This window comes from Topomyia yanbarensis, chromosome 1 (genome assembly GCF_030247195.1).
Source record: "Topomyia yanbarensis strain Yona2022 chromosome 1, ASM3024719v1, whole genome shotgun sequence".
Classification (NCBI taxonomy): domain Eukaryota; kingdom Metazoa; phylum Arthropoda; class Insecta; order Diptera; family Culicidae; genus Topomyia; species Topomyia yanbarensis.
In genome coordinates, this window is record NC_080670.1 from 94,209,629 (window position 1) to 94,237,415 (window position 27,787).

The window sequence follows — 27,787 nt, forward strand, 5'->3', positions numbered from 1 at the left end:
GCCATAAAGCTTACGAATGCAAAGGCTTAGACAGGAGCAAGCTATGTCGTCGATGCGGCGAGGAGGGGCATAAAAAGCGGGGGTGCACTAAGGCATATAAGTGCCTTATCTGCACCGCTAAGAAGCAAGCCCATAAACATGCTATGGGCGGACCTTCGTGTCCCTTCGGCGAGTTAAATAAGAAGAAGCCGTGAGAGTCACACAGCTAAATCTTAACCATTGTGCAGCAGCCCAACAGCTGCTGTGGCAGTCGGTCTCGGAGTCGAGGACAGATGTCGCCCTCTTGTCAGACCCGTACAGCATCCCTGCCGGCAACGGCAATTGGGTGTCGGACGGGTCTGGAATGGTGGCAATCTGTACAACGGGAAGGTTTCCGGTTCAAGAGGTAATACACCCCTCCGCCGAGGGTGTGGCGATTGCCAAGATCAATGGTGTGTTCTATTGTAGCTGCTACGCCCCACCAAGGTGGCCAATAGAACAGTTCTACCAGATGATCGACAGGCTCTCGTCGGACCTCGTGGGCCGGAAACCGGTAGTAATAGCGGGAGACTTCAACGCTTGGGCAGTGGAGTGGGGCAGCCGCTGTACAAATAGCAGGGGTCAAGCGCTAATGGAAGCGTTTGCGAAACTCGATACTGTGCTAGCTAATGATGGCTCCGCTAGTACATTCCGTAGAAACGGAGTGGAGGCGTGGATTGATTTGACCTTTGCCAGCCCGAGTCTGGCTCCAGGCATGGAATGGAGGGTAGACGAAGGCTACACCCATAGCGATCATTTAGCAATCCGCTTTAAGATCAACTATGGTGTGCAGCATCCGAGGGCGGGAGATCCCTGTCAGGTACGCGGGTGGAAGTCCAATCACTTCGACAGCGAAGCTTTCACCGCGGCCCTGGGACTGGAGGCCAACACCGACAGTCTAAGCGGGGATGCGCTGGTAGCTGTTCTATCACGCGCGTGCGACGCCACTATGCCGAGAAAAACACTGCCAAGAAACGGTAGATGCCCGGTATACTGGTGGAGTGCCGAGATTGCAGCTCTACGGTCAGCCTGTCTCAGAGCTAGACGTAGGATGCAAAGAGCTCGCACCGAGGATGCAAGAGAGAACCGCCGTGAAGTGTTTCGAGCTGCGAAATTAGCCCTTAACAAGGCTATTAAAAGCAGCAAGAGAGCGTGTTTCGACAACCTGTGTGAGAGTGCCAACGCGAATCCGTGGGGTGACGCCTACCGGATTGTGATGGCCAAGGCCAAAGGGGGCTCCTCACCCCCAGAACGGTCTCCGGACCGGTTGGCAACGATTATCGAAGTACTCTTCCCGTCTCGAGCCACAAGCCCCTGGCCACCTGCACTACGAGACAGTGCGGGCACGGTCGAAATGGTGGCTCCAGTGACGAACGAAGAACTACTCGCAGTGGCTAAATCCCTAGCAATGAACAAAGCTCCAGGGCCGGATGGAGTTCCGAACAACGCTCTCAAGGCAGCGATCATAGCGAACCCGAACATGTTCAGGCTAGCTATGCAGAGATGCCTTGACGAGTGCCGTTTCCCCGATAGATGGAAAAGGCAGAAACTGGTGCTGTTGCCGAAGCCCGGGAAGCCGCCAGGCGACCCATCGGCGTACAGACCAATCTGTCTGATAGACACGACTGGCAAACTGCTTGAGAGGATCATCCTCAACAGGCTCACCCCGTACGCGGAAGGTACGGACGGTCTGTCAAGCAACCAGTTTGGCTTTCGGAAGGGTAAGTCCACAGTGGACGCTCTCAACTCAGTGATAAATACTGCCGAGATAGCGATCCAACGAAAAAGGCGAGGTATTCGATACTGTGCGTTAGTGACACTTGACGTGAAGAACGCATTCAACAGCGCAAGCTGGGATGCCATCGCGCTCTCGTTACACCGGCTTAGCCTACCGGTGGGTCTGTACCGGATCCTGGAAAGTTACTTCCAGAACCGCGTACTGCTATACGAGACCGATGCCGGTCAGAAAAGGGTTCCGATTACCGCCGGAGTCCCGCAGGGCTCGATCCTAGGCCCGGTGCTATGGAACCTCATGTATGACGGGGTTCTGAGACTGAAGTTCCCTCCTGGGGTCAAGATCGTCGGCTTTGCCGACGACGTAACCTTGGAGGTCTACGGGGAGTCAATTCCTGAGGTAGAACTAACCGCAGAACACGCGATTAGCACGGTGGAGGAATGGATGAGCGCGAGAGGCCTGGAGCTCGCTCATCATAAGACGGAGGTAGTTATCGTCAACAACCGCAAGTCGGCACAACATGCAGTTATCCATGTGGGAGAAGTCGCGATCACTTCACAGCGAAGTCTGAAGTCTCTCGGAGTCATTATAGACGACAAGCTGACCTTCGGCAGCCATGTCGACTATACGTGCAAGAGAGCGTCGACTGCTGTTGCGGCACTATCGAGAATGATGTCCAACAGCTCAAAGGTGTGCGCCAGTAGACGTAGGTTACTGGCAGGCGTTGCCGTATCTATCCTCAGGTACGGCGGCCCGTCATGGTCAAGAGCACTGAGGGTAACCAGTTACCTACAGAAACTGGAGAGCACCTACCGCGTGATGTGCCTCAGAGTGATATCTGCCTACCGCACGGTATCACACGATGCATCCTGCGTGATAGCGAGTATGATGCCAGTCGGGCTGGTCATTCGGGAAGATGAGGAGTGCTTTGAGCTACGTGGAAATAGGGGAGCCCGCGAGCGCACCAGGGTGACCTCGGTCGCCAGATGGCAGCGTGAGTGGGACAACTCCTCGAAAGGTAGGTGGACCCACCGGCTGATACCTAGCATATCGAGCTGGGTGGGAAGACCCCATGGGGAAGTTCACTTCCACCTGACACAATTCCTGTCAGGCCATGGCTGCTTCCGTCAGTACCTCCACAGGTTCGGACACGCGGAGGTCCCAGTCTGCCCGGACTGCCCAGGTGTAGACGAAACTGCCGAACACATACTGTTCGTATGTCATCGGTTCGACGTCGAAAGAAGAGCAATGCTTGACGTCTGTGGCTGGGACACAACCCCGGATACCCTTATTCAGCGGATGTGTCAAACGGTGGAGAAGTGGAACGCAGTCTCGGCTGCTACCATCCAGATTGCCAGTAGGCTACAGGTAATCTGGCGAACCGAGCAACAGACGACGGGCACGGCTAACTAGTGATTGGTTAGTTGGAGCGAAAAAGGCCAAGCGCAAAATAAGAGAGTGAATGGTCTGTTCATGCCGAGGTAGGTTGGCGCAGCGAATGGCAACCGCGTAAGGGGTAAACCCAGCCACCCCGAAGCAAGACAGAAGAGTGAGTGTATAGGCGTATAAGTGGACTGCCTCATGCCAAGACGGGAGGGTCGTAGCGTAGTATGTTGGAACTAAGCTATCGATGCCTCATGGCGTGGCAGAGGAGTGAAAGGGTGAGCATCCAAGTCAGTCTCACACTGCATGTTAAGGGTGAGCATAAAAGTCAGCCTCACAGGTTGGTAGAGGCTAGCACAAAAGTCAGCCTAGCAAGGAATGAAAAAGGTGAGCACAAAAGTCAGCCTCGCATGGTATGTCAGAAGTGGGGCCTAAGAAAAATGTCCCACATGGGATGCCAGAGGGAGTGACAAAGGTACAATAGAGTGGCACGATTGAGAGTGAATCAGGTGATAGGGTGAGCACCCAAGTCAGCCTCACATGGATGGGTAGGGCGAGCACAAAAGTAAGCCTAGCAAGGAAAGAGTAAGGTGAGCACACAAGTCAGCCTCGCATGGAACGTAAAAGGTGAGCACAAAAGTCAGCCTCATGTGGGAGTGTTTGAGAGTGAATCAAAGTGCGATTGAGAGAGCACCCAAGTAAGCCTCATACAGGATGTATGATCGCGTGAGTGAGAGTGAATGAGTACACTTAGTACAGCCATCCCCCCAGAAGTAATACCGAGAGGTAGTTCCTGGGAGGAATGATGGCGGAGCCCAATGGAGTTTAGTCGGTATTAATGGCTGGTCACCATTCGAGTCCGACACGCCCCCAGTGCACCCCGTGTGGTAGATTGGACCCTACCGTTAGCACGTGTACTGGGCTAGGACATAAAGGTCTTCTCCATTGTAAAAAAAAAAAGGGGTTCAGCGCCGTAATCCTTTTGTCCTCCTCATTGTATACTTTATTATTATTATTTCTAAAAAGACTCATATTAAATCCCACGAGTTGCGCGAGAAAATAGGTCCGCCACGCCAGAGCTCCGCATTAACGTGGTAAGAGACACTTACTGTGGGGGGTGCTCAGGTACCCCACAGGCTCCGTTAACGATCGGGCATCTTTTTCACCCCCCCCCCCCCCGATCATTCATCCCTCGGCACGGATCGCTTCACGCCTTGGAATTAGGGTTATCCCGTTTGGTGGGCCCATATCACCGGAACGGGAGATCCGTAGCGCTATTGTATGCCGGCCACTACACGGCCCCCCTTCCCTGTCAGCATACGACCATAGTCCCAGCGAGTTGGCTACCCGAACATTCCTATGGCTACTCGTATCCCAGCCGGCTCTGCTGGGAGGTAGAGATAGGAGTTCCTGTGCAAGAGGCTAAGGACCACTGTGGCTAACCACCGGGTCTGTATTGCGCATTGCCCAGGCATTTGCCAGCCTTTGTATGGGACCTTGCCGTATTTAATTTGTATTTGATCACACTCTGCATAATCACGAACAAAGGAGTGCGATATAGTTGCTTCGACCATTCATAAAAATAAAACAAATTTTCTGGAAAATCATTTGGCATCCCTGCACTAACACAAATATTTCATGTGTTTGCACTCTTGAAAATTCATGAAGTGCAAATAGCACAATTTTTTTTCGCATGGCGATTTGACTATATTTGACAAACAGTGTGGTGATCCATCAAACTTGTTTTATTATGTTTGTCAAACAATATTAGGCGTAACGTCCGGTAATGCATCAATGTAAATATTTGATAAAAAAGTTTGTTAAACAGTTGATCTCGTGTACTGGCCTTGTCAAATTTGTTTGTCAAACACGTTTATTTGATTAAATGTTGCTTCATCAAATATTTCACGTTATGACAAACAGTGTACTGGTAGCTTTAGGTTTACCTGGATCTCATTTGACTGGTGTTCACTGGGTAAATTGAAAGCGGATCTATTCATTTGAGAGGATCAAACGAAGAAGGTTGAATATGAACTGCGACTCATTTGAAAGCGACGGTGAGTGAAGAGCCATGAACCGAGCTTCAGATCAACAGCAACTGATGCGTTAAATGAATATGAATGCTACCGTAGACGACTGATTGACTGCGTTCATTCAGTTTCGATTGAATGAAATGAAATTTGACTGCACTGCCTAGAACGTTACACTTACTTTTTCTACTTTAGAACGTTGCATTGGGGTACAAAAGTACCCCACACGTTTGACCGTAATTTTTCCAGGTAAAAATTCAAACAAAAGAAATGTATATCATTTGCTTCGTTTTTCTATTGCAAAAACAGCTGTGTGGGTGAAAGTACGGAATTTATTGAATTATTGATACGTAGGGATCCTGAGGGAAAGACGGGCAGGGTGGGTAAGGCGGACACATGGTTATCTTTGGTATATAACTTGTGTAATTCAAATGAATTGTTTGTGTACCCCTTAATTATACATAACCTTGAATTATGAAATACTTAGTAGGCTTTGAATACTGTTAGATATGTACAATTTAAGCAAGCATTGATAATCAGTAGTGCATCTTCGTGCGGATGTAATTTTCAAGACATTGATTAGGTTTATTGTGAAAAACATCATTCTTTTCGCGGATTTTTTCCCTTATTTCGATAATGTAACTCTTACGTGACATCTTCGTTGAAAATAACAGGTAGATTGATGTATGAGTGAGAAGGTGCAACCGTTTAAAAACATGTGTACTGGTGGAGCAAAATGGACAGTCTTGATTAATTCGATTGATACATCCTTGTAGGAATCCCGAGCAGAGTCTGACAACAAATTGAAAACTAAACTTGATGTTCTGATGTTCGGCAAATGATTACTCAAGTTGTTGTCGTTTTGGTCGTTTTAACGGTTAAAAGATCAAAATCGAGAGCAGCAAAATTGACCTATAGCATAAGCATAAGCATAAGAGATCGCCCGTAGTTGCTACTCCGTTATTGACCAGAACCAAATTAGGTTGCAAAATGTTCATTGGAACAACATGCTTGGGAATAACATGATGAGCCACATTGTACAATCTATTCTGATCCCTGCATGCTGATCAATAGCGACGCCGGCCACGTCCGAATGCAGATCTTCTGGGAAAGGAAGGAATGTTAGTCCGATACATGTTGCTACTAGAGACCGAGTAATCCTCTGCATCTCCACATGTATCACGGGATGGGGAGAGTTGTTAGTAAGTGTGCCAATAGCGTTATCATGTAATAATTGCTCTGGGCAGCCGGCTGCCGAGAATTTGGGAAGTTTATCATTTGTTGTATTAATACGATTAGCAAAATAAGCACCTTGAACTCCGGATAGCCGGCTATAAGGAGCACTGCTTATATTTTTTAATAATATTCAATCACACAACGAATTTTTTCGTGGTTTCTATCGTGTCGGTGCTGATTTTACCCGGCGATCGTTTGAATAAAATGAGGAATCTTATACAGAAGGTTCATCAGAATCTTCCACAGGTATCGCGGAGTTGGTGGTTTGGAAGGGAATAGGGTCTAGGATTCGCTCCAAGCAAGCGATGCGACCTGTATAGCATAGTTTATTAGGTAGTAGTTCAGTTAGTTTTCGAGAACACGATCGCTCGAAAAATAAGATCTACCGAGAGTATCCTATGCTTTCTAAACAAAAGCAATTTCACATCCACACAGCCGATCGTGGGAGTATTGCCTAGAAAAGCTAATCTTATCTGTGTAATGGGCCGGATCACTATTTATTGCGACATTATTTAGACTAATTTCGCTATTCCTTCTCTACGATATATTTTTTGGTTTACAAACTACCGAGTGATAAAACGTTATAGAGACAGAGAGTTATGATAGCTCTAGATGTTATAAATCAACGAAAGGATTTCCTATTTCTAATATCGGATTGTTTGTGAAATACACGTATACGAAGGATTATATCGAACATTGAAGGGAAATACAGAGGATCGTTAACCTGATGCACGGGCTTGTTACCAATAACGGAACTTGAAATTAGATTCATTAAAACAGACGCGGCGAATTTTCAGTACGTATTGACCCGCGATCATCGATACTAGTCAAATTAAAGTCTTATTGGCGCTGATTTCCGAACAACTTTTACGGTATTGTTTTCTCGGCTATATCGCATACTCTGATTCTGCTACTATCGGCAGAAGGCTGATAGCTCCCAGTCGTCGCCGGTCTAAGGACCAAATGTCATCAATAGACTTAGACTCGCGTGGAGGCATGCGATAGAATAGAAAACTAAGCAATGAAAATGACAGCAAAACACTTATTCTTCGTGCTGACATTACTGAAGGTAATTGCCAACCGGTCCCCGATCCCTCTCGCGAATTGTCAATGCTCAAACCTTATACATGATTGAAGTCATCATTCCACTCAAATAAGGCCATGTGTTTTCCCAAAGCACATTGAATGCTCTGTGAATCAGTTCCCCCGTTGGTAAAACAAACCCTAAAGAAACATAAAAATTAGTTTGCTCAGTCCAAAGAAAAGTTTGCCGACCGGCAGATACGTGTTCCCTTACAGCGCCATCACATCAACGAACACCCAAAATTTACATGCGACAAAATATCTGCAATCCCGAATATAAAAGACTCAAAACCTCTACTCATTTGCAATAAAATAATACAGTAAAAAAAAACACAGCGGAATATCCAAGGCGTAGCACCGCCGATGAAACCCTCAATAAAAAAGGTGACAAGGGACGCGGACGAAATTAGCTGAGCACCGACCGGCTGGTTTGCCACCTATTTTTCGGGCGAAGAATTTTGGGCGACACCTGGTAGTCGCTAGTCGCTGGTGAAACGCAAATTATTTGAATGTCAATTTTTCTTATTGCCATATTTTTTCACTTTTCGGATCGAATTTTTTTCCGAAAAACCATTTTTCACCATTCCCACAATGTACACTGTGTTTCTAGATGATTTCTGTACACTTTCATTGTCCTTGCATCGAGAATCGACGGCCCGTAATGCGGGGAAAAGATATTTTTCATTTGCCGGAATTCAATTTTCACAAACTGTCACCACTCGCGTCTGTCGAAAATATGCCGAAAAATGCTTTTATAAACCACTTCACTCTGTATAATTGTTAAATTGTACCGTTACCCGATCAGAAATCAACATCAAAATTATATCAAAATAAGATATTATATCATGGAAAAATATATATCTCTGTTTGCTATAAAATATAGCTGGATAGTTGTTAAAATATCAAGTTATTATACCAAGAAAATGCATCGGTTATATCTTATTATATCTCAGTCTATTTTGATATAAAGTCTTTTTGTTGAGTCTTTGTTTGATATAATAATTATATCACACAAACGGATATTTAAGATAGTTTATATCTAATTAAGGGCAGTAAATATATCTGAAAATATCAGAATTGTATCACATAAATCCAAATATTTTTTTTCCGTTTTTAAATAATAAATCAAATAATTTCTTGTTAAAAATAATTCTCATTAGTACAATTTGCATTTAATTTCGCTGTGTTACTAATTTGATTATTATTATTACCGTCGCAGCTACTTGTTGTAAGTTGTTCTAACTTAGAACTCGCAGTTAGTTCAGCGTACTTTTATAATTTATTAATTTTTTTTTCTGGGGCGTTCCTGTTTTGCGCTTTACATCCTTAGTATATTCAAAATGCTTATTCCTATTCTTTCGCATGTTCCAGTCTTTTATACTCTTCTTTAATAGCTTGCCTGCAATTTATATACATTTAGCTTCCATTCCTCTCCAGGGTTTACAGAGTGCTGCTCTTTTGGCTTGTCGTATGCCGAAACCGGTCTAATCAAATCTCTAAAGCTACTTACTGCTTCGTGGGCCTACAGCGGAACATTTTCTCTGTTGTGTTCTGTAATCAGCGAGTAACTTTACAAATGTACATTCTCTTATAAATTTACATTCCAACCTATGACAAGACAACACTACCAGTAATGCGATTTGGAGCCAGTACTTGGGAGGATTCATCTCTAATGGCATCATTAGAGCTTCGTAAAACTGTCTTGGAAAGATATTATTTTGTTGTTCTTACTATGTTGAAAAGACAATATGGTTGATATAAATATGATATATTATATGATATCATTATTGACAAATCAAAACATGATATAATTTAATTTTTTTATAATTTGTTCCAAGCGACATATATCAAAATTATATGATCATATGATATAAATATCAAATCGAGCAATAATTTTGATATATTTTTGATATGGTTTTCTGATCGGGTATTAACACTTTTGACCCGAAAGCAGCAAAATTGACCTATGACATCAAACAGAAAACTAATTCTGCTATCAGTGAGAGTAAATTGAAAGCTCATTGAGATGTTGAAATGTTTTTTTATAACAAAATGTGTATTCACTTTGATGTTTCACAAAAGAAATATAAACATAGAAAATTCTTCTAAGAAACAATGATATCAAAATGAGATCAAAATTTGATGTCATTTAAAAAATCTTAAACTGATAGCAAAATAAGATTTCAATTTGATGCTATTATCACAGAGAACAGACATCCATGATCGAACAAAAATATTTTAGAAACATGTGTAAACATTTGAATTAATATACGAAAAACACTAGCGCCGCCACACCAACCTATCCCAACTATCCGTCAAATCGATTCCGGAACCGGTTCGAAATCCTGGATGGATTCAGCATGGAATCTAGCTCAAAGAAAACAACCGATTTCGACTCTATCGGTTGACGCATTTGAGCTGGAATTCATGCTGGAAGTCCGAATCGGTTCCGGACTAGTTTGACTGGGTAGAGGAATAACCGCTGTCAATTCTGTCGCACTCAGCCACAAAAAAACATGACGACAGTAGCGCACCTGGTTTAGATATCCAAACTAGCTTCGAAACCGTTAGAGATTTTACACAAGTTGAATGCTGAAGATGGACGTCTGTTCTCTGTGCAATTATGATTTCTACTTGTTGTAACTTTGATGTTCAACTTTGCTCGGGATATCTCCCTTATAAAAACGAAAACCTAATATCTCAAACGTGTAAAACCGTCTAACTAGCCTGCAGTAGACTGCAAGATGTCCGTTAATACGACCGTGGCTGAATACGCAATTCCTAGAACCTAGAAAAGGTTGACGACTGCGTCTAGGTCCCATACTCGGGCTGTATGCCATCGAGCAACTGATGTTATCAATAGCACTTTTAATATATATCTTTCCCGTTTCGAATATTGTGATCATTGAATGTGATAATACAGCTCTCTTTATGACAATGGCAACGATATTAGAATATACATCATATGCTTCCTCTCTAAATTGGACTCTAAAACGTAAATTTTCGCCGCGAATTGAACAGGAGAACCACAATCTATTCAAAAACATCGATTAGAAAACATTTGTGATATTTTACTTTGTGATAATCATATCCTTAACATGTCCGTCTTATCCCCATCATATGTCCGTTTCACCAGTAGTCTAAAAAAGGGCAGATATGTGTTCGTTTTCTATTTCTTTTAAAAAAATTATTTCTTGCAAAATTCAAAACTTTTTGAGCGACTTAGTGGAATGACACAACTAATCGTGTTAAGGCAGATGTCTTTCTTTAATTCCACTATAGAAATAATAATGAAAAATTGTTGCTTTTCACTAAATTCACGGTTTTCTAAATCAGATACTAGTATTTCAACTTTTACTTATAGTCTTCTTCAGTGTTCACTGATTGATATTGACTGACATTAAACGGAAGACATCTGTCTTAACAGGGTTAGTAAAAAATACTTATGGATTTTTGTAACACAATCCCTATGTATACTCGAAAACCAATATATGGAACGACAATATAGAGTATTACATGTTGACGAAAACATGTATTTTGTATGTTATATTTGAGTATATCCTTAAGGTGGTCTGGTCGCGGTTTCATAAAATCGGTGTCGGTGTCGGTGTGTCGGTGAGAAAGGAAAGGAAAAGTTGACGGACAAATCAATCGGCGAGCTAAAAAATTTTATGGGCTGACGATTCGGAGAAGCTCAAATTCTGTACAACATATGCGAAATGCACTCTGAGTTTCCTTCGAAAACTGTTCGTCATCGAACGAAAATCCCCAACACTCAAAGCGTTCACCCGGCGAGGACAGTTGGTGCAAGTGGCGTCAGGCTGAAGAAAAAAGAACTTCAGAAACTTTCGAGCATGTCAGGATCTACGAAAGTCTATCATCTGATGATTTATTAGAAAGGTCCTTAGGAGCTCACACCCAAAACATCAATGAGTCTCTGAATAGTGGAATCTGTGCCTTAGCGTCAAAACACATGCACAAATTCTGGCAGGCAGGTTGCGACTTATTTGGCAGTCAGTATCTTCAACCAAGAATTTTCATCGTTATTACAAGCTGTAGAGGTGACAGCAATTACCTTGGGGACTGAAGCTGAAAGAAGATGTGCTACTCGACACGACGGTGAACGTATCACTCGCTCTGAACGCAAAGTGGGTGTCGCGGCAAAACAGGCCCTAAATCAACAGAGGGGAGCAAAATGTTGACAACCAAGAACATTTTCATGATGAAGGTGAAGTTCACCTACAATAGTAGCGTGAAAACGATTGAGACAACGAGAGTGCGACCGTCAATTCAATGAGATAAGACAAAGTACGGTGTATAACTCGATTGTAGTACCTTACTAATTAATCCTCTACACCAGGGCCGTAGAGACAACGAGAGTGCGACCGTCAATTCAATAAGATAAGACAAAGTACGGTGTATAACTCGATTGTAGTACCTTACTAATTAATCTGGTGTAGCAGATTAATTAGTAAGGTACTACAATCGAGTTATACACCGTACTTTGTCTCTCTTTGAATTGACGGTCGCACTCTCGTTGTCTCTACGGCCCTGGTGTAGCAGATTAATTAGTAAGGTACTACAATCGAGTTATACACTGTACTTTGTCTTATCTCATTGAATTGACGGTCGCACTCTCATTGTATCAATCGTTTTTCCTCCTCCCATCGCATGTTCCGAATGAACTGCTCTTCCCGTAATATTTGCACTTCGTGGTCCAGCTGTACTATTTTGTGCTTGCATCTGGAATTAGAGTCTAAAAATGTTGTTTCCGCATTTCTCGGCATCTTAAGATTTTTGAAGTTTGTTGGGACGACTTGAACATTAGAAGAACAACAGCTTTTGACAGCAGTATGAAACAGCTTCAAAACTAATATTTTTATTACTTCACTAATAATTCAGTTAATATAATTAAATAAATGCTTACATCTTAATGAGACGGCGCCGGTGGTTGAGTGGTAAGCGTTACCGCAGCTCATTCCAATTGCCTGGGTTCAATTCCAGCCGAGGTCATTGCGATTTTTCTGAGGTGAAAAAATCTGTGGTCACGTCTTCCTTCGGAAGGGAAGAAAAGCCGTTGGTCCCCGGTCTATGAGTTTGGTGTCACCTCTCTGGCGTCGGTAAAGAAGCGGATTGTATCGAAAAATCCGCCGTATTTGTTTGAAAAACTTAGACCGTTTCAAAGTACTCGTGTTAGAAATTTCATTATTCCAGCCCATTCAACAGCGCAATACGCGAGTTCTTTCTTCGTGCGAGGTGTTTATCTGTGGAATTCTTTGCCATTTTTAATGAAAGATGAAAAATCAGTGTTTAAGTTTAAGAAGCAATGTAAAGAGTATTTCAATTAGGTAGTTAGAAAATTTAGTATAAGATGTTCCTTTCGACGATTGAATCACACTCAAATTTACCGGTAAATGGCTTTGTAGCAATAAAAAGACAATAGTCTTACGCTGCTTGATATGATAATAATAAATAAATAATAATAAATAAATAAATAAAGAAGAAGTAGATCCAACTTCTATACTCTTACTAACAAAAATATTCTCCTGTGACACTTGTGGAGTGCGCAGTAGTATATACGGCATCTAGCAAAAGCAAGTATCGGACTAACCATTCCTTTCCTTTCCTTCCGTTCTGGCCTGGCCGGCGCCAGTATTGAACAATACAGTCGTGATTCGCTGGTTGGGCCACACCTCTGTCCAACTAACGAATTTGATTCGTTAGTTGGACCGACTGACAGATGTCAAACACTCTCCAAAGGAGACGTTAGTAGTGTAATTGCATCTATTCACATCTCTAATAATAGTCAGATTGATTGTCAAAGTAAATTTGACATAATATTTTAACATTCAGATGCTTTTTAGTTGGACAATGGACCAACTAGCGGAGGTCCAACTAAAAAGCGGTCCAATTAAAAAATGTCCAACCAGCGAATCTCGACTGTAAACACTTTAGGATTACAAGGAGCTACACATTGAAAGATGTTTCGCTACTCCCAAGCATAATTATCTACTTATTTTCTGTTCAACTTCAGCTAGTCCAGATCGATAACGGAGTAGCAGCCAGGGGTGGTCGCACAAGCTCATGCTCAATAAATGCTTACATCTTAGTGTTTTAAATTTCTATGTTCCTTCTTCGATGCAACGATACGCTTTTCATAACAACGTTTAGTTCACTACACGTTTTTGCTATGCATCTCCGATGTGACAGATACGATCTGAAATTGACACTTTTGAATGAGCGAGGGAGTGGACACTAGTTTCACCGATGTGACATTACACACAGTGGGTACCATAACAAGGGCCAATAAGCATGCTGTCAAAATTCATTTTTTCAATTCCGGACTAACCGTAATTCACCGAAAATGGATGTTAACATTTTATGAAAGAGAAAAGTTTTCTCTTTCGTCTGTTGCTGTAATTTAAAATCGGCGAGTAATGGTTTGCATTTTATATCAAAGCAGGGGGTATCACTCCTGTCATCCGATATGGAGATATACAGACTTTGACAGTAGTCAACATATGATGGGCCTAGCCGCATCTAGGCCCATGTCACCCGTGCAATAGCATTGGGTTGTTTTGATTTTAGCAAAGGCAGATGTTGGATAGGACAAAACGGTTGCCTAGCAGGGGGCTGTGTCAAAGTGAATTTTGACAGTATGCTTATTGGCCATTCTCAAAAAACACGGGAGAATTTAACTGTCGAACTGTCAAATTTAACCATGCTATAGAACAGGGTTATTTTGCAAATAACTTTCGAAGTGTAGGATTTTAACTAATAAATTGAAATTCTTTGATTGTTTATTTCTCATTCAATGTTCTAGTATTCACTGATGGAAGAGTGTGCATTTCAATATTACATGCACCAGGTGATGATCCTCTTGGTGAGTTGGACATGTATGAGTTCATATTATACGTGTATATATATATATATATATATATATATATATATATATATATATATATATATATATATATATATATATATATATATATATATATATATATATATATATATATATATATATATATATATATATATATATATATATATATATATATATATATATATATATATATATATATATATATATATATATATATATATATATATATATATATATATATATATATATATATATATATATATATATATATATATATATATATATATATATATATATATATATATATATATATATATATATATATATATATATATATATATATATATATATATATATATATATATATATATATATATATATATATATATATATATATATATATATATATATATATATATATATATATATATATATATATATATATATATATATATATATATATATATATATATATATATATATATATATATATATATATATATATATATATATATATATATATATATATATATATATATATATATATATATATATATATATATATATATTATATTATATATATATTATATATTATATATATTATAGGTTATGGTTATTATTGGTTTTAGGTTATGAACTGTCAGCTGAACGTTGGAGTCCAGTACAGAGTGTAGAGAAGATTTTATTAAGCGTTGTTAGCATGCTAGCTGGTAAGTGAACATATTTGGAAAATATGTTTAAATTGAACTAATTTTATATATTTGTAGAACCTAATGACGAATCTGGAGCAAATGTTGATGCAGCAATAATGTGGCGTGAAAATAGAGAAGAATTCAACAAAATAGCCAAACGTATTGTAAGGAAAACCTTAGGGTTACATTCATAAAATAAACAGATTTTTTTTTCTTCATCTTGAGGAAAACAGAGTGACGGGGACACAGTGGTCAGAAACTGATTATTATTCTCAGGCCTTCAGAAGGTGATTTAATATCAGGCGTTCACGTGGTGATATCAAGTAGCTCCAAACTCTGCGCTTCTTCCCTGTGTGTATGACTTTTTTTTAATAATAAGGTTTAAAATGCTTCAAAATTGCATTGTATGTTGGCACTGTGAGGGACTCACTTTTGTGCTAGCTACTAAAAAAACTACTTACTATTGTTCCGCCCTTTTCCCCTACGGAACGGTATTATTATTATTTGGGGGGGGGGGGGGGGAAGCTCAATGTGCTTCCATCGCACCACTTGGTTTGCTCACTAGATCTCAGTAGATAACTTGAAACCTCGCTTGATCCATTAAAAACAACTCGACCTTTGAGCCATTTAGCTTCAGATTTCATCTTGATGTCCGTAATTTGCACCTCCATTAACGTTGTTTAGATCCTCTGCGCACTTGAGCCATTTCGCGTTTTCGTGACCCATTCAACCATTCTCGTCTTCATAAGCCCTTTAGCTCCTGATTCCTTAGGCACATGGGCGCCTCGACGATTCACAACCGGTACATTGACGCGGACTTCTCGAGATAGTCCCCGGCGGTGAATCTAGTCTACTCCATGGCGACCGGTAAGGTGTACTTATTCGGACTGTCAACTCTGGTTGTTAGCTCGTCCCCAATAGGACTGCCTATTCTCTACTGTCGCTTTATAATAGGCGTGTTTCGAAATTCAACATTGCTCAACAATTGGTCATCGATGACCAAATTGTTGAGTTAAACATGGCCGCCGCGAATTTTTTCGATGAGCAATAGAAAGAGTTTTGCTCTATTGTGATACAAAACTTCGGACGCAACATTTCACGTTGGACAGCTGTGACACCCATTTCCCTATCGCTGCTGAGCGGCAAAGAGAAACTAAAATTAGCTGGTACCAGTGATACCACATTTCATATTATTTACCGGGAGTAAAAAAATCTTTTCCATTCACACTATTTTTTCAGAAAATTTGTACCGAAATTTACAGTTAATGCAAACGTTTTACTAGTTGAATAATATTTGGTTAATTTGGTCGTTTTATACATCAGTCTTTCCATTATTTTTCCGTCAAATGAAGAACACTGAGTTCTTAGTGCAAAAACCCTTTGTTCTATTGTTAAGGTTTCAATCATAAGTTCATTCGCCTAGTAAATCATTTGTTTGGAGTAGTAAATTTACAAGATATTACACACCAAAGAAAAACAGTTTTTGTAAATTTATATATTCTATTCAGTCGGGAGTCGGTTGGGCCACAGCCTATGTCCAACTAACAAATTTAATTCGCTAGTTCCCGATCAAACCATTCGGAATTTGATTCGGAATCCTGAATGGAACCAGTATGGATTCCAGCTCAAATGCAACAACCGATTCTGAAACCGATTGAGTCGGAATCGGTTGTTGCATTTGAGTTGGAATCCATACTGACTTCATTCTGAAATCCGAACCGGTTCCGGAATGAGTTTAACTGGGTTGGACCGACTGACAAATGTCAATAACACTCCAAAGAAGACTTTAGTAATATAAAAGATTGTTAGATAGATTGTCAAAGTCAATTTGACATGAGATTTTGATGTTCATATGCTTTTTAGTTGGACAATGGTCCAACTAGCGGAGGTCCAACTAAAAAGCGGTCCAGTTTAAAAGTGTCCAACCAGCGAATCACAATTGTATACATATGTTAAAACTATAAAGATTTTCTTTAGCGTTCTGAAATAACACACGCGTTGCTGTTGAGTGGTAAACTAGAAAAGAGAGTGCTGACTTACAGTCAGCTAGTTTTATTGATATTCGTTTCTGAAGGCGCTAACGCACTGCTGCACACTGAAGGTGTACACATTCTTCGGGTCATAACAATTCTCAACCCTTTTAAAGATTTGATTTGATCTTAAAATTTTAAACAATATTTCATCCTAAAGTAAATAAAATATACAAACATTTCAAAAGAATTAATTCACTTTCGATAAGAAATAATCATTTTTTTCTTTGATAAACGAAATTTCGCTCAATATTAACTTTCCTCAAACGATTCGATCTCCTAACCGTACTCAACGTTGGAGTTTGAATTTCTGCTTTTTCTCTTCGATTGCCACCAGATAATCCCGAAATTCTCCGGCATTTGATGACTGATTCTGGAAACCCTCTAAACACTTCTTCTTCATCTTGACTCGATGAGCGAAATTTGTGCTTGTGACTGTTACTCTCTCGAATAGGATCTTCATCGTTGCCGCTAGCGGAAGGCACACGCCTTAGCCGTTGAGCTCTTTGGGACTTGGAGCTGGTTACGATGCGCCGTTACGACCACGTTTCCAATGGACACCTGGAATATATTTTTTGAAATTTTTCGTAAGTAGCTGCTTTTAACCATCTACTAAAATCTTTGGAATTATGGTTTTTATAATAAATCTCCTTTCCCATTGTCAACTTATCTAGTGGTTCATTGAGTAGGTGTTGATCCTGCTCAATGATCTTTGGTTTTGGTTCCTCAGTGGGTTGAGGTGGTTCAGCTAATTGTTGTTTATAATTAGAATTGGGGTTCAATAAATCAATCAACATTTTTGGCTTGTAACTAAAAACTTTTTCTGAAGGGAAGTTCCCATCAGACGTCAAACATGTATTTCTGTAATTCATCAGAAACAAATTGATTTGATCTTCAACGTCTAGTCCCTTGATTTCCCGTTCCAACATGAATCTTTTTAGTACCTCTTTTACAATCCTCACAGAACGCTCCGCTTGACCATTGCTGGAGGGATTGTAAGGAGGACTTTTCAGGACTTTTATTCCTTGTCTTTCCAAAAAGGTTATGAAATCACAAGAATTAAAAGGGGGACCACCATCTGTAACCACTACATCCGGTAATCCGAATCTAGAAAATACTCCTATAAATTTCCTTAAAACCTTTTTAGCATCAGTTCCATATTTCATTACTTCAATTTCAATCCATTTTGAATAACTGTCTACAATCAAAAGAAAAGTTTTATGTTCAAAGTGGAAGAAATCAGCATGAATTCTGCTGAATGGTCGTTTAGTTGGAATCCAACCAGACGTAATTTTTTGTTTGGGAACAACTGCCATTTTCCTACAAGATTCACAAGCTTCGACATATTTTTCAATGTCTGAGTTGATCCCAAACCAAAATACCGCCCGACGAGCCAATTTTTTCATCTTTACAACCCCAGAATGATTGACGTGTAACAATTTTAAAATCCCACTGTGCATGGAGTTTGGTATCATAACCCTGTCTTGAAACAATATACAATGGTCTACAATCTCTAAATCAACGCGATTTGAGAAAATATGTGCATAGTGTTTGTCTACTCTTTCTGGCCAACCATTCTGTATATAATATATAATTTGTTGTAAAAACTCGTCTTTGCTCGTCTCATTAGCAACCTGGGAAAAATCAACAGGAAATTCCTGGCTAAAACTAATGCTTTTCACTATTTCTTTATCAAACTGTTTAGGGACTAACTGATTCAATGGAAAACGAGAGCAAAAATCTGCATTCCCCATTTTCTCAGCTGGTCTATATTTGATTTCAAAGTCGTAAATAGACATTTCCGAAACGTATCTTTGTAATCTAGTTGCAAAAATAGCATTTTTCCCCACTTTACCGAAAATTCCTACCAATGGTTTGTGATCTGTATAAACAATGAATCTTTGACTATATAAAAACTTGTGAAATTTCTTCACCGTGCAGACCAAGGCCAATGCTTCCAAATGAAGTATAGGATACTTCATTTGAGCACTGTTTAGTGAAAACGATGTAAAGGAAATTGGTTTTTCAATTCCGTCAATATCGTGCGCTATCACTCCCCCTAAACCATAACCTGAAGCATCCGAAACCACAACAATCGGTTTCAAAGGGTCGTAAAATTCAAGAATATTAGCAGTAAGCAGTTCATTTTTGCATCTTACAAAGGCTTTATCAGTATTCTCATCCCACACGTACTTCACGTCCTTTTGCAATAACCTGTACAAACACTAAACTTCGAAGACAAGTGGGGAACAAATTTACCATAATAATTCACAAGCCCTAGAAACGCCTTCAATTCGGTCACAGTTTTAGGAACTTTCGCATTTCTAATTGTAGTAAGTTTGTCCGGACATGGAAGCAAATCAGTTTCTGATATAATATGACCTAAATATGGAAGTGAATTTACGAAAAACTTACATTTATCCCAATTAACCTTAATATTAGCAAGCGATAACTTTTCCATAACCAAAACAACCTTCTTATAACAATCATTTAAATCCTTCCCCGCAATAAGTACATCATCCAAATAACAGCAGACATTTTCCAATCCAGCCAATATCTGATCCATAACCTGCTGGAATATCGCTGCACTCGATGAAGCCCCTTTGCGGTAATCTGTTGTAAGTGAAAAGCCCCTTGATCGTGTTGATAACGATAAACTTCCTAGATTTTTCTGACAGCATAAGTTGAGTGTAGGCTCCTTCCAAATCAAGGGCACAAAACACTGTACAACCTGCTAAATTTGCAAAAATATCGTCCGCTAATGGTAAGGGATAACTATTAGGGATTATTAATTTATTAATTGAAACTTTGCAATCGATTACCATCCTAATCTCACCATTTTTCTTAGGGACAACAACGACCGGAGAAGCCCACTCACTAGATTTTATAGGTGTAATGATTTTTTCCTTTTCAAGTTTTTCTAAATGTTGAAGCAAGAAGAAAAATTAAGGCAACTAAATTTTCACAACCACCCTACAACTCCGACAAATCGGAGAATGGGTCAGTCCCGTTCTAGCGCATAGCTTGTTTCGGTTTATCTCATCTATCTGATGCATGTAGACACGAAGCAATAGGCCTTTTTTGGCACGATCGTTCGCCGGTCGCTGATCAGCATTAGATGTAAGTCAGAGTTTTTAGTCTAAAATATACAGTCCACGAATATACACGCCTTTTTTAAGTTCGCGCAGTGAAATTAGAAGTTTTTTTAGTTTTCATTCCAAGTATCCGAAGAACCAACAGTGCGCGCGAACATTTGGTCCTTCGAGCCGGATCACGGTGACGGTTTTCGGATGCTTGGCGGGACGTTGTCCCTTTGAAAAGTGACACTTAGTGCCGGGCAAGTGCTGAACAATTAAAAGCCCGTGAACAATAGTGAAGTGCTCCATTTTCGACACCGGACAACGCAGTGGACGCCATCGTGAAGCAGTTTCGCGGCGCCATCGCAACTGGAGTGCAACGAGGACAATTGGACGCGACGATTGCAGCAGGAAGCACCACGATCCGGACGGGATCTGGTCTAAAAATACCAGGGAAGTACAGTGTATGGTGGCTTGTTGCATGTGGCCACCGAAAGTTGTGACGGTTGCAAATAAAGTTATCAAATGCATGCGAGTTTTTTCTTGGCGAGTGCATGAGTCGTGTCCACCATTAAATTTGGTCTCGGTATTTCGCTGGTTATTTCTGGCTGTCGTTTGCTCCTCTGTTCAATTATCTTTCGCTGCTGTCAATTGGGTTGATAAGTCTGTATTCTGTCTCGCGAGGTCGCGGTCGTGGAACGTCGAGTCGATCGGTGAATTTTCGGAAACGGGTGTGCTAGTGAAGGTGATTAGTGCGTGATAGTTCCTGATTTCTACAGTGCAGTGAGTGAGAGGTGTAAAATTTGAAAATGGCTCGTGAAGTTAAGGCACTGTTGAAGCGTGAACGACAGTTGCAGAACAGTTTAACGTTCATTGACAAGTTTATCCATAACTATGACGATGAACGGGATGCGCGTCAATTAAGTGTGCGATTGAACGTGCTAGAGCAAGTGGGTGCAGAATATTATACGGTGCGTGCCAAACTGGAGCTTCTACAGGAAGAAGAAGAGGAGAAGAAGCAGGCTGGTGCTGAACCTGCAGTGAAAGAGGAAGCATTGCACCACCTCGAAGAGACAAACTACCAGGCAATGCACGACTTCGACGATCGTTTTTGTACCCTGAAGGCTGAGCTACTAGAGCTGCAGTTGTGCAAGGACCCGTTGCATACCAGCCACAACGACTCCGATTCATCGGCGCATCGGACGTCTACGACTATCTCCCGAGTAAAACTTCCAGAGATACGACTTCCAAGTTTCGGTGGACGAATTCATGAGTGGGTAACATTCCGTGACACTTTTCGTAGTCTCATCGACCAAAGCGCGCAGCTGAACGAGATCGATAAATTCACATACCTGAGGGCGTCACTTTCTGGTGAAGCGCTCCAGGAAATTTACTCGGTCGAGATTTCTGCTGCAAACTATGATGTGGCTTGGAAGGCGTTGCAAGAACGGTACGAGAATAAAAAGCTGCTTGTGAAAGCGTACTTAGATGCTCTCTTTTTCATCGAGCCACTGAAGAAGGAGAGTTACGACGGGCTTAGTCAACTGATCGGCCAGTTTGAGAAAAACTTGCAGATGTTAGAGAAGATTGGTGAGTCTACAGAGAACTGGAGCACGATTCTTGCCTATATGGTATGCACGAGGTTGGATTCCTCGACACTTCGACAATGGGAATCTCATCATAATTCCAAGGATGTCCCAAATTATCGAGATTTGATGGGATTTCTGCGTAGTCAGTGCTCCGTTCTGCAATCCATTTCCATCCCATCCAAGATGAACAGCGATCCACGTTCCCAGAAGGTAGCAGTTTGTCACACGCTTGTGAAGACATCTGGGAAGTGTCCATTCTGTGGCGAGTCGTGGCATTCAGCGTTTCAGTGTGCGAAGTTTCAGAAGCAGTCTGTTCCAGATCGCATCAGCGCTGTTATGAGGAGTAAGCTTTGTCGCAACTGTCTGCGTCCAGGACACGTTGCAAGAACCTGCGAGAGAGGAGCCTGTCATCACTGTCATCAGCGTCACCACTCGATGCTGCATACTGAAACACCGCAGGCAGGATCCTCCGTTTCACTTCCGCAGTCAAGACCTCAGACAGTACCCCAGCAGCCACGACAGCCACAAACCAAGCAACACAGTCCGAACCAACAAATACACACTCATCCGACCAATGCACAGACGAACACCGCCAACTCGCATAACACAACAACATCACCGTCCAACACCAACACAGCCTCCACTAGCCAAACATGCATAGCACTCCCCAACGCACCTACACACAATATTGTTCTCTCGACGGCGCTTGTGACCGTTAAGGACCGTCACGGCAATTCGTTGCTTGCGCGAGCCTTGCTAGATTCTTGCTCGCAGCATTGCCTGATGACGGCTAGTTTTTCAAATAAGCTTAAGTTCCGTGAATCGCCAGCATTTTTGTGCATTCAGGGAATTGGTTCGTCGAGTGTGGCGTCAACAAGATCCGTCAGTGTAGCAGTTGCTGCACGGTCAAGTGAGATTTCGTCGTATGCCGAGGAGATGTGTTTCCATGTTTTGCCGAAGCTAACATTGGCGTTACCGACAGCAAGCTTCAATCCATCGCAGTTGTGTCTACCAGAAGCAGCAGCTCTTGCCGATCCCTGGTTTTATGAATCCGGTCCGATTGACATGATTATCGGGGCGGAGTATTACGTCGACCTGTTTGAAGAGGGTAGATACAAGGCAACTGAAGACGGGCCTACTCTGCAGAAAACTGTTTTTGGCTGGATAGTTTCCGGTCGCGTTCCCAGTTCATCATCTAGCGGTGCAATTTCGACGACCAACGTTTGTTCAACAGCCGAGATTCAAGATCAATTAGCCAAGTTTTGGGAGTTAGAAACTTGTCGAACAACCAGCACGAATTCTACGGAAGAGTCGGCGTGCGAGAAAATCTTCAGCGAGACTACATTCAGAGATGAGACGGGGAGATTCGTAGTCACACTTCCAAAAAGGCAATCGATCATCAAGCAGCTCGGTGATTCTAAAGGTACAGCTGTTAAGCGGTTTATGAGTTTGGAGCGACGTCTGGCAGCGAACCCGGAGTTGAAAGCGCAGTACAGTGAATTTATACACGAGTATCAAGCTCTTGGTCATATGAGCGAAGTCGTCGATGATACCATCACACCAGAGGCCGTCTACCACCTGCCGCATCACGCTATTTTGAAACCTGACAGCACAACTACGAAACTGCGCGTAGTGTTTGACGCTTCATGTCGAACTAGCTCAGGGTACTCTCTGAACGATGCTCTAATGGTCGGTCCTGTCGTACAAGACGATTTGTTGGATGTTATTCTCAGATTCCGTCTACATCGTCACGCACTAGTCGCAGACATCGCAAAAATGTACCGCATGGTGCAAGTTCAGCCTGCCGATCAGCCTCTGCAAAGAATTCTATGGCGAGATTCATCAGCAGAACCCATCAAAATCTTCCAATTGACTACGGTCACGTATGGCACGGCTTCCGCGCCGTATTTGGCGACAAAATGTTTGCAGACATTAGCAGAAGATGGTCAACAGACACACCCTATTGCTGCGAAGGTGGTCCGGCAGGATTTTTATGTAGACGATATGTTGTCCGGAGTGGACGAACCTGAGGAAGGTAGAATGTTTGTCAACGAGATGATCAGCCTAATGGAATCAGCGGGATTCTCGTTACGAAAGTGGAACTCCAACTGCAGGGAGATTCTGTTAGAGGTACCTGAACATCTGAGAGATGATCGCACTATTCTCCAGCTTGATTCCCCAACATCCACCGTTAAAACGTTAGGTTTACTATGGGAACCCAGTACAGATCGATTCCAATTCAGCACCCCGCAGTGGAACTCATCGGCGCTCATCACCAAGCGCACCGTTCTGTCGGATGTCTCGACTTTTCGATCCACTCGGACTCGTAGGGCCCGTGATCATACAGGCCAAGATGTTCATTCAAGAATTGTGGAAACTTGACTGTGGTTGGGATGAACCACTCGCCGAAAGCATGCAGGATCACTGGCATGAATATCGTCGAAACTTGACTGGCCTTGAGGGATTGTCTGTACCTCGCTGGGTTGAAATCAGATCCGATATCATCGACATACAGCTCCATGGGTTCTGTGATGCCTCTGAGAAGGCATATGGGGCCTGCATCTACGTGAGAAGTATCTCCAACAGCGGGTCAGTTGCTGTACACCTACTAGCATCGAAGTCCCGTGTCGCCCCTCTTGAGAACCTGAAAAAGAAGAAGCAACGCCAAACGATTCCGCGCTTGGAGCTTTCTTCAGCTTTACTCCTTTCCCACCGCTACGAAAGAGTGGTCAGTAGCACACACATCACAGCCCCAGCTTTCTTTTGGACAGATTCGATGATTGTTAAGTTCTGGTTAGCATCATCACCGTCGCGATGGAAAGAATTCGTTGCGAATCGAGTTTCAGAAATCCAGCATATAACGAAAGGCAGCATCTGGAATCACGTATCAGGAGTTGAAAACCCAGCCGATATAGTTTCTCGCGGCATGACGCCTGCGCAGCTGCAGTACCAATCGCTATGGTTTGGTGGACCTTACTGGCTGCTTCCGGAGCAAGATAACTGGCCGGGAACCCTGCAAGCTTGCGAAGACAGCATTGACAGATCAGTACTAGAAGAAAAAGGAGCCGTTGTCGCAGTTCTGAAATCCGTTTCTCCCGGTGAGCTGTTTAACCTGCGATCAACTTACACTGGATTGGTGCGACTCACAGCATACATTTGTCGGTTCCGTTTCAACGCTCAAGCTGCAAATCGGAATTGCCGAAACCTTGGAAGTTTAACCGTCAAGGAACTCGACGGCGCTGTACGGACACTTGTCTCTCTGTCTCAGCGAGAATGTTTCCCACAAGAGCTGGCGGATTTGACCAACAATCGTCCACTACGTAATTCATCGATCCTTTCGCTCGATCCTCAGCTAATTGAAGGCATACTCTGCGTTGGCGGCCGGCTACGGCACGCACATCTGTCTAACAGTCGAAAGCATCCGTTCATTTTGGATCGTCGTCACCCTCTAGCAAGGATCGTAATGGAGTACTATCATCAGAAGCTGTTCCACGCGGGTCAACAGTTACTGATATCGGCAGTTCGAGAACGATTCTGGCCGACATTCGCCCGTGATTTAGCAAGAAGCGTAATCCATAAGTGCGTCGCATGCTTTCGAGTGAAACCAAGAGTCCAGGATCAACTGATGGCGGATCTACCGCCAGAAAGAGTCACACCATGCTTACCGTTTCGTCGTGTTGGAGTTGACTACTGTGGACCGTTTTTAGTAGGCCACCCGTATCGCAAAAATCGCCCAGTGAAGTGCTTTGTAGCCATCTACGTTTGCCTGGTCACCAAAGCAGTGCACCTGGAATTAGCAGCAGATTTGACAACCCAGGCCTTCTTGGCCACACTGAAACGTTTTTCATCCCGGCGAGGCAAGCCGGAACTCATCATGTGCGACAATGCTCGAAATTTCGTCGGCGCAAAACGGGAGCTTGACGAGCTTCGTAAATTGTTCAACAATCAGCAGTTTCAAGAACAGGCGATAAGGGAAGCTTCAGAGGACAAAATAGACTTCAAATTCATACCAGCACGTTCGCCGAACTTTGGCGGACTATGGGAGTCAGCAGTGAAGTCGTTCAAAACCCTATTCAAACGCACTATAGGAACACGAAGTTTGCTTCATGACGAAATGCTTACAGTACTAGTACAAATCGAAGCGATTTTAAACTCTCGTCCGCTTACACCTATTAGCAACGATCCAGCAGATTTCAAAGCGTTAACTCCAGGACACTTTCTGATTCATCGGCCACTAACGGCAATACCAGAACCAAACCTGGACAGTATTCCTGAAGGTCGACTAGCAGCATGGCAACGAAATCAGCAGTTTCTTCAGCAATTGTGGAAAAGATGGTCGGAACAATATCTGTCTGATCTGCAAAACAGAACCAGATGGATGCGACGGAAGGAAAATTTAGCGATTGGGACCATGGATGTCCTGAAAGACGAAAATCAGCCCCCACTGAAATGGCAGTTGGGGCGCATAACGGAAATTCATCCTGGACCGGATGGAAACATTCGTGTCGCAACAGTACAAACGAAGGATGGTAGCTACCGAAGAGGGATTTCCAAAATCTGCGTGCTACCCATCCGTGACAACTCCAACTCAACACCCGAAGAGACCTAGATGTCGCCAGTTGCGGAGATCCAGAGGATCTCCGCAACCACCAGTTAAGTTATGTATGTTTTTTATTTTCAAAAAGCTTATCAGAATTTTCTTCCTCAGTCGCAACGTCAGGTTTCGGTCATCTCCCGGAATGCTAGACGACCCGCACTCAAGCTAAATGAGTATCCTTGTTTGATTCCCCACATTCGGAGGTAATCTGTTTTGTTTCGGTGATGGTCCATGTTTTTGATGTTGCATGCTTGCATTATGTTCGAGTTTGTACTGTCCTCCGTGAAGAATCTTTTCTAAAACCACACATCACGCTTGGTTTATTCGAGGTACAACTACGTCTAGCCTGCAACAGAGGAAGAAAAGGTCAATTCATCCTCTTGATGTCCACGCCGGAGTCGTTGGCGAGCATGACCAGCTCGACTTGACGATTAAAGCAGCGTAGAGATCCATCGCAGTCACAGCACATTCGTAGCATACCGAAAATCACCAGCGTAACGTCGAAACTCACCGCACCCGAGCAACATCTATCAGCATACCATCATCGATGACGTCACCATCACTAAAACTATCCGATTACAGTAGCAGCAAACCAATGAATATTCGTTGTTACTTATAACGAAGTCCTGAGAGACGCACCCAGTCCGGCGGAATGTCCGTTGGAACCAACCAAGAAGTCACGAATCAACCGGCAACCAATCGTGATCGAGTCCACAGCGAGAAGAAAAAATTTCCTGCAAAATTTCCAGTTCAGTCAGCAATCCAGCTAATAAACAAACAGCAAAAAAACCAGCAAAATCACCACTAACCAGCAGCGCAGAAATGCATTCCACCGTAGCAGCAAAGGGCACCGACTGCCCACAAATAACTGCAGCAGCGAGATGGTTTTGGTAAACTATCTTCACACAGCAACAGCACCGACACAATATCAGCAAAACAACAAATACGTTGCATCTCGAATGCACTTTCGATCGACCCAACAGCAGAAAAATTATAACCGCAAAGTAGAATTGGGTCAAGGTCAACCGATCAACTGTCACACTGGCGGCACCGAGTATTGGCAAAAAACAAGCCGAAAATATTGTTTAGTTTTTGTGTTGAATTATATGATTATGCAGCCTAATTTGAAATGTAGAGTTAACCAGTAGTTAGAGTAGGAGAGACATATATTGAAATTCGCAGAGATTTCAAGGCGGCCGGCGTATGTTGAAGCAAGAAGAAAAATTAAGGCAACTAAATTTTCACAACCACCCTACAACTCCGACAAATCGGAGAATGGGTCAGTCCCGTTCTAGCGCATAGCTTGTTTCGGTCTATCTCATCTATCTGATGCATGTAGACACGAAGCAATAGGCCTTTTTTGGCACGATCGTTCGCCGGTCGCTGATCAGCATTAGATGTAAGTCAGAGTTTTTAGTCTAAAATATACAG

General features: G+C 42.3%; 2 protein-coding genes across 3 annotated transcripts in view; both read left to right on the forward strand.

Moving 5' to 3' along the window:
• LOC131678065 (ubiquitin-conjugating enzyme E2 G2) overlaps nucleotides 1-15,301 on the forward strand; it is an 89,985-nt gene extending 74,684 nt beyond the window's left edge. For both annotated transcript variants that reach the window (XM_058958197.1, XM_058958196.1), the window contains exons 4-6: nucleotides 14,309-14,368; nucleotides 15,001-15,081; nucleotides 15,139-15,301. In XM_058958197.1, coding sequence (XP_058814180.1) covers nucleotides 14,309-14,368; nucleotides 15,001-15,081; nucleotides 15,139-15,257 — 260 coding nt within the window. In that variant the 3' untranslated portion in view covers nucleotides 15,258-15,301. The remainder of the gene's footprint in view (nucleotides 1-14,308; nucleotides 14,369-15,000; nucleotides 15,082-15,138) is intronic.
• Nucleotides 15,302-20,979: 5,678 nt separating this feature from the next.
• LOC131696390 (uncharacterized) lies at nucleotides 20,980-26,368 on the forward strand. Its single transcript, XM_058984935.1, has 2 exons — nucleotides 20,980-23,889; nucleotides 23,963-26,368. The coding sequence occupies exons 1-2, from the start codon at nucleotides 20,980-20,982 to the stop codon at nucleotides 26,366-26,368; spliced, it is 5,316 nt and encodes a 1,771-aa protein (XP_058840918.1).
• The last annotated feature ends 1,419 nt before the right edge of the window (nucleotides 26,369-27,787 follow it).

Bases quoted from the DNA above. Each gene is read 5' to 3' on its own strand.
- LOC131696390 (XM_058984935.1), top strand. From the start codon at position 20,980: ATGGCTCGTGAAGTTAAGGCACTGTTGAAGCGTGAACGACAGTTGCAG. The intron at 23,890-23,962 runs GTACCTGAACAT...TTAAAACGTTAG, and splicing joins GCAGGGAGATTCTGTTAGAG to GTTTACTATGGGAACCCAGT.